The sequence below is a fragment of the Calypte anna genome, chromosome 4, assembly GCF_003957555.1.
Source record: "Calypte anna isolate BGI_N300 chromosome 4, bCalAnn1_v1.p, whole genome shotgun sequence".
In the NCBI taxonomy this organism is placed as follows: domain Eukaryota; kingdom Metazoa; phylum Chordata; class Aves; order Apodiformes; family Trochilidae; genus Calypte; species Calypte anna.
In genome coordinates, this window is record NC_044247.1 from 1218915 (window position 1) to 1226350 (window position 7436).

Below are 7436 nucleotides of genomic sequence, written 5' to 3' on the forward strand. Positions count from 1 at the left end.
TCCTGTTTACTTTTCCCACTGACTCTTTGGGGGAATTAAGGCTCTTTGGAAAGAGCTGTGAGATGGAGCCACAGAGCAGCCCCTGCAGAGGTTGTTTCTGTGAGTTTCTCAGCAGGCTGACAGTTTGCTGGGGCTGGCAGTGGCTCTGTGTGTGGTGTGTGTGTGTGTGTCCAAGCAGTGCTCCTGGGGAAGGGGCTGGCTGTCCCCATGGTGGCTCTGCAGGAAATCAGGGACCACCCATTGTTATCATTACATGAAGGGTACAGAAGCTTCCCAGCCTTCATCACATCCATGGAAGGGTTCTGAGATCTTCCTTGTCCATTGGAGACCTTAGGGGAAGGCTCAGCCCTTTATGAAGGGGCCACAGCTGCCTTGCCACCCTCCCTGTGGCTTTCTCCAGAGGTTTCCTCGTCTTTCTCTTTTATGGAGAACTTTTTCCTGAAGGCTTGAGTCAAGCTGGAGGAAGAAGCCTTCCTTAAAGTTGTGAGCCTCTTCCGAAAGTTGCCCCCCGAGAAGAAGTAGAGCAAGGGGTCGAAGCAGCAGTTGGAGGCTGCCAAGGGGAGCGTCACCACGACGGATTTCTGGAGGAAGATGGCATCCTCACAGCTGGAGTTCTGCAGCCACAGCGCCCGGAGGTGACCCGTGCGCAGGACGTGGTAGGGGGTGAAGCTGACCAGGAAGGTGAGGGTGACGATGATGATCATCCAGACTGCCTTCTTACGGCTGGCCTGGTTCTTCTTCAGGGAATTTTTCAGCAAGGTCCTGGTGATCATGGCGTAGCAGATGGTTATGACAATAAAGGGGAAAACGAAGCCCAGGAAAAGGGCGATAAAATCCAGGGTGACCACCAGGTTTGTCTTCTGAGAGTCCTCCGGGGGCTCGAAGCACTTGGTCTTGTTGCCGTGTTGGTACGTCCCGTTCTGCAGGAAGGGAGCACTGGTCAGGGTGACAAAAACCCAGATGCCTGCACAGACAAATTTAGCCTTCCTCCCAGTCACCAGGGTGATGCTCCGCACCGGGAAAACGATGGCCACGCAGCGGAAGAAGCTCATGGCAGTCATGAAAAAAATGCTGCAGTAGAGGTTGACGTACAAGGCGTAGGAAGTGACCCTGCAGAGGAAGTCCCCGAAGAACCAGCTCCCTTTGTGGACGTAGTAGGTGACACGCAGGGGCAGGGTGCAGACACAGAGGAAGTCTGAGAGGGCCAGGTTGAGCACGTACACCTGGAAGGCTGTTTTCTGCCTGTAGGTCCTGATGAGGATGTAGAGCACGATGGTGTTGCCGAGGAAGCCCAGGATGCTGATCAGGGAGTAGAGGGTGGAGTAGACGCTGTTTCGGAAGTCATCGATGGAGTGGAGGCAGGAGAGGTTGTGGGGTGGCACCCGCATGGTGCCTGCCTGGGGCTCTGCTCCCACCTGCTGGGGAAGGTCAGGCCTGAGGGGCAAAATTAAAGGGGATGGTTAAAGGGAGGAGGGACTCTCACCTTCCCCTGGGAAGGGATGTGGATCCGCAGGGATCCAGGGTGTTTAACTCCAGGCACCTTTCTAGACCTGGTACCAGCACCTGAGGATGGGAGGAGCCAGGGCTCTGCAAGGTCCATCCAGCTGTAGGGACACCAAGCCCTGGGAGATGCTGGGGACCTGACCTCCAGCCCTGGCATCCCCCCTGGCCTGGGGTCCTCCCTTCAGACTTCAAAGTGTGGAAAGAGCAACGCTGCAATAATGATGTAAAATCCCCACGAAATTAAGTTTGGGGCAAAACGGGGCTGATTCTCACTGCTTGGGAGTGGCAGGTGGTGCCACCTGCCCTGAAGAAAAAGCTGCACAATCCCCATTCCTCCTTTTTATCTTCAAGCCAAGCTGACCCAGGTGATGCAGGACTTAGTGCTGTTCCTTTCAGTGCTGGGTTAGTGCCTGACAAACAAGATCTGCCCAGGAAAACCCCCCCCCCCCGAGCCTCACCAAGACCAGGGGCTCGACTCTCTGATGAAAGCTCCCACAGATAAGATCTCAGTCCTCACCACAGCAGTGCCCATCATCAGATCTTTCAAAGCAACACAAGCAAGATGCTTGAGATGAAGAAGCTGCAATGAGCTCTTGTGGCTTTTTTTGTTTGTTTGTTTTTTATCATCAGTTACACTAAGAAAGGAAAAAGGGACAGCCCAGGATGTGTGGCCAAGCCAGGGGACAAACAAAGCAAGAGCTGCTGAGCCTCAGAGCAGGGATCTAATGCTTGGGGAGGGGAAGAAGCTGCAGATGGAGAAATGCAGAGGAGTTGGGCAGAACCCACAGCCCCCAGCAGAACATTTTGGGTCAGGTTTCCTTTGGGGAGTTCACCAGCAGCAGACACCATCACCTCCTCCCTGCCACTGCTACTCCAGGAGATGCTGGGAAATGTCTCACCCCTCATTGACTCAGCTAAAACTTCCTTCTTTAATCTCTAAGTTGTTCACACTCCTTAAGTGGCAGCTGAGCTGGGTTATTATCAGCTTTTTGTCTCATTTGGACACTGCATTTGGGGCTTCCAGCTGCTGGTCTCAAAGTCACGAGCAGAATATTATTATTATTATTAGCAAATAAATAAATTATCAATAGCAAATATTATTATCATTAGCAAAGAAATGAAAATTAATAAACTATTAGCAAATATATTATTATTATTGGCAAAAATATTACCATTGGCAAAAATTACTATTAGCAAAAATAGATATTATTAGCAAAGAAACATATTATTATTAGCAAATACATCCATTATGATTATTATGGCCATGCAAGGTGTTTACAAGACAGCTGCTCCCTGGGATCTCTCATCTTTCTACAGACGGATTTCAGTGGTTTTTTTAACCCAAAGGAACAATGCTGATTAATTGCCACCCCGATGCAATTCATCCCCACCTGGAAGCAGAGCTGGAAAAACCCAGGGGAGGCTTTAGCCCAGGTTTGCAGCAGGAACTGAAAGCAAACATCCCTCCTGCCAGGAGGAGGCAGCAAAAAAAGGAGCCTGAGAAACGGATCCGAAATCAAACCAACCCCTTATTTAGTCTCCAAACCTCCAGAGTTGGCTGCAGGGAAACCACACTCCAATTCACCCCATAACCCTACAATTCACCCCATAAACCTACAATTCACCCCATAACCCTACAATTCACCCCATAACCCTACAATTCACCCCATAACCCTACAATTCATCCCACAGCCCTCCAGTTCACCCCATAACCCTCCAATTCACCCCATAACCCTCCAATTCACCCCATAACCCTCCAGTTCATCCCATAACCCTCCAGTTTATCCCATAACCCTCCAGTTCACCCCATAACCCTACAATTCATCCCATAACCCTACAATTCACCCCATAACCCTACAATTCACCCCATAACCCTCCAGTTCACCCCACAACCCTCCAATTCACCCCATAACCCTCCAATTCATCCCACAGCCCTCCGATTCATCCCATAACCCTACAATTCACTCCATAACCCTCCAGTTCACCCCATAACGCTCCGATTCACCCGATAACTCTCCAATTCACCCCATAACCCCCCCAAAAAAGACATTGGGGTTCAGTGTGGAGGCAAAGCAGCGCTGCCCCCATTGGGGAACCCCATCCCAACCCTCCTCCCCCAGTTTGGGACTTACCAGAACCGAGCCGAGCTCAGAGCTCTGCTCCGGACCTCTCCCCATCACTCTTAAACCAGGAGCAGCCCCGACCGCCCCGGGGATGGGCTGGACCCGCCCCTGGCCTCGCCCCCTTCCCCTCTCTGCCTTAGCGACCGAGTTCCAGGGGATTTTGGTACTCTGCTAAAGGAAGAGCTTCATTCCTCGGAAGTCGGTGCCTGAAAAACCCCTGGTAACAGGCTGAGGAGATTCCCAGCACTTTGGGGATTAAAGGAAAAAAAAATAATAATAAAACCAAACCTAGCAATGGGCTCTGTGCTGAGTTCTGGTGGCACTGGACCAGTATTACATCTCTCTTATTTATTTATTTATTATTTTAAATTATTTTTTCTGTTCCCTTTCCTTTTCTTTCAAGAACAGGAAGATTTCCAGTTGCAAGCTCAGACCAAAGCTGCTGTGGGATGGATGAGGCTCCGGGTGTGCCCAGAGCAGAGCCAGAGCTTTGGTGTGGGAAGGGAGGGTTTCCTCCCCAGGCTGCCAAGGGGAGGGAGGTCCAGCTGCAGGTCTGGGGCAAGGAGGACAAAACAACAGCAGTGACAATGTCACCTGCTGAGAACGGGGCTGTGGGGATGCCCAAGGTGGGTGATGGAGACCTGGGCACAGCTCTGAGCTGGCCCCAGCCTGAAACCTCTGTAGGTGTGACCCCTGCTGAAGGGGAAGTCACCAAACCAGGCATGGATTTCCTTTCATCCTTTCAGGGGATGAAATCAGGCACAGGAGGGAAAGAAAGGGTTGGGTGGAAGGAGGAAGGGAGCACAGGAAAGTTTTGGTGTGTGTTACTGGGAGCACATCCAGCAGGAGTGGGGAACGCTCCCATGGCAGAGGGGTGGGAAAGCTGCAGGGAAAAGGAAGGTTTGGAGATGTCACCCAAGTGTCAGAGGAGATAAAAGAGTCCTTGGAATGCAGCAGTTTCCATGCCTGATGCCCAAGAGCCCCACAGTCACTCTGAAAGGAACAGGAGCTGCTCAGGGTGGCTGAGTCAGGGAGTTTGGGTGGCAGAAAACCAGCCCAGAGAAGTGATGGTATCAGAGACCCAAGTCTGGGTCTGGGTTTGGGGCCCTCCCCCCTTCCTCCTCAAGCTCACAAGTGTGAGGCCTTATTTGGGAAAGTAATTTCTGCTTCTTGCCAGGGCCAGGCAATCCCTTTTCTCCTCCACCCTTGCTACAGCAGTTCCTGTGAGGGTCCCACCAGCAGGACCAGGGGCTCATCCCTTATTGTCACCCAGACCCCAGAGGATGGGTCCCCATTTGTCCCAGGACCTGGCACAGAGACAGCATCACAGTTCCAGCACTGTCCCTGCCTTCCACTTGGTTTTCAGGGACCAATGTCAGTATTTGGGGGCCATAGGAGTCCAACAAAGGTCCCCATTCCCCTGACTTCTCTGGGAGAAGAATGGAGCTGGGGAACTTTCTGTAAGGAAAAACTCAGCCCTTGTCACTGTCCCAGCTCATGGGGGTGTTTATCCTGCTGCAAACACAAGGGTTGTAACTGGCTGCTGTGGAAAAGAGGACTGAGAGCAGATGCAGAGCTGGTGAGATGACAGGACATCTTCAGCACTGTCTCTAGATGGCATTTTTTGGAATAAATCTCTTTCTTTTTGGAAGAAATCACACTTAAATGAAATAAATTACTACCAGCAACAACTGCAAGGCCAACACTGAGCTGGGAAATGCCAGAAGACACCAGCCAGGAACAACCTGGTCTCTGTTTCCATGGAGGAGACAAAGTTCCTGTGGTTTCCACTCCAGATGCAAACCAGGAGGTGAGGTTTGGGGCTGCCTCTGGTGAGAGCCCCCACCCAGAGGTGCAGCCCTGGCTCTGAGCACCCAGCCTGCTTCATCCACTGCCCCTCCTGACCCACGTCTGGCTTTGCTAGGATCTTTGGGACAGGGAGCAATAATTCCAGTGTCTCCTGCCAGGGAAAGTTTCTGGAAGTGGGGTTTTGAGGGACCCTTTAACCTGCTCCCACCCACCTGCTGCAAAGGGATAGGGGGGGCTTGTCAGGCCATCAGAGGTCCTGGCAAAGACCCAGAGAGACTCTTTTGCTGTGGTTTGGAGGGTGAAGAAGCTGAGCTCACATGGAAGCAGCTGATCACAGCCTGTACAGGAACCCTACGTGTGTAGTTATCAGGTCTGAAGCATCCCCTCCCTGCAGACACTGCTCCTGCTGCTCAGCATCCTCAGCTCTTGCTGGGCTGGGGGTGCTCCCTGGTCCTTTGCTGGCCCCAGGTGCCCCAGCACCTTAGGCAAGAGGAAAATTGAAGTTATAAAGAGTTCTGGGCTTGCTGACATGCAAAGCTGAGTTTCCCTGGGGGGTTTTCTGGTCCCAAGGTGTCACCCTGTAAGAAACAGCAGAGCCCTGCTCTCAGGAGATGCTGTCCTGATAGAGCCCTTGCTGCTTCCTCTTTGTGATGTGTAAGAGATGGGGAGATACAGCTTGCTGGAACCTGCAGCTCCAGTATTTCACAGGGCACCCTGCAGAAAAACCCACCCAAAAGCAAAAAGTTGTCCTGTTCCTTGGGGCTTTGCTGATCAGGAGCTGGAAAATCACATTAATCCTCCCATCTGAAATCTGCATTATGTACAAATGCCTTCAAAACATCCTAGCATTTGAATATCCTTTTTTTTTTTTCAGAATGGGGTAGAGCCAAGGTGCATTTTTTGGCCCTTAGCTTGGAATTTGGTGTCAGGGTCTCTGCCACCAGCAGGGATTTTCTGCTTCATCACCTGAGTTACTGGGGCTCTGCCCAGGTTATCTGAACCAGCACTTACTTGCACACTGCCAGAAGGTTGGGCTTCAGTTACCTCCTTCTGTTTCAGATAAGTGACAATACATTTATTATTTCTTACATTAAATATATATATATAAACACATATATATATATACATAGAATCATAGAATCATAGAATCCTTGGGGTTGGAAGGGACCTCGAAAGATCATCTAGTCCAACCCCCCCTGCCAGAGCAGGGCCACCTAGAGCACTTCGCATAGGAACGTGTCCAGGGGGGTTTTGAATGTCTCCAGTGAAGGAGACTCCACGACCCCCCTGGGCAGCCTGTTCCAGGGCTCTGTCACCCTTACAGGAAAAACATTTTTTTGAATATTCAACTTGAACCTCCTGTGCTCCAATTTACACCCATTACCCCTTGTCCTATCACTGGTCACCACTGAGAAGAGCCTAACTCCATCTCCTTGACACTCACCCCTTACATATTTGAACACATTGATGAGGTCACCCCTCAGTCTCCTTTTCTCCAAACTAAAGAGACCCAGCTCCCTCAGCCTTTCCTCATAAGGGAGATGTTCCACTCCCTTAATCATCTTAGTAGCTCTGCACTGGACTCTTTCAAGCACTTCCCTGTCCTTCTTGAACTGAGGGGCCCAGAACTGGACACAATACTCCAGGTGCGGCCTCACCAATGCAGAATAGAGGGGGAGGAGAACCTCTCTTGACCTACTAACCACCCCCTTTCTAATGCACCCCAGGATGCCATTGGCCTTCTTGGCCACAAGGGCACATTGCTGGCTCATGGTCATCCTCTTGTCTACCAGGACCCCCAGGTCTCTTTCACCTACACTGCTCTCCAGCAGGTCAGCCCCCAACCTATACTGGGACATCGTGTTGTTCTTCCCCAAATGCAAAACTCTACACTTCCCCTTGTTGAATTTCATCATGTTTCTCCCTGCCCAACTCTCCAGCCTGTCTAAGTCTCTCTGAATGGCAGCACAGCCTTCTGGTGTGTCAGCCACTCCTCCCAGC

At 51.3% G+C, this 7436-nt stretch overlaps 1 protein-coding gene across 1 annotated transcript; it reads right to left on the reverse strand.

Moving 5' to 3' along the window:
- Positions 1–350: 350 nt before the first annotated feature.
- Positions 351–1388, reverse strand: CYSLTR1 (cysteinyl leukotriene receptor 1). Its single transcript, XM_030449389.1, has one exon. The coding sequence runs from the start codon at positions 1386–1388 to the stop codon at positions 351–353; it is 1038 nt and encodes a 345-aa protein (XP_030305249.1).
- Positions 1389–7436: the final 6048 nt, after the last annotated feature.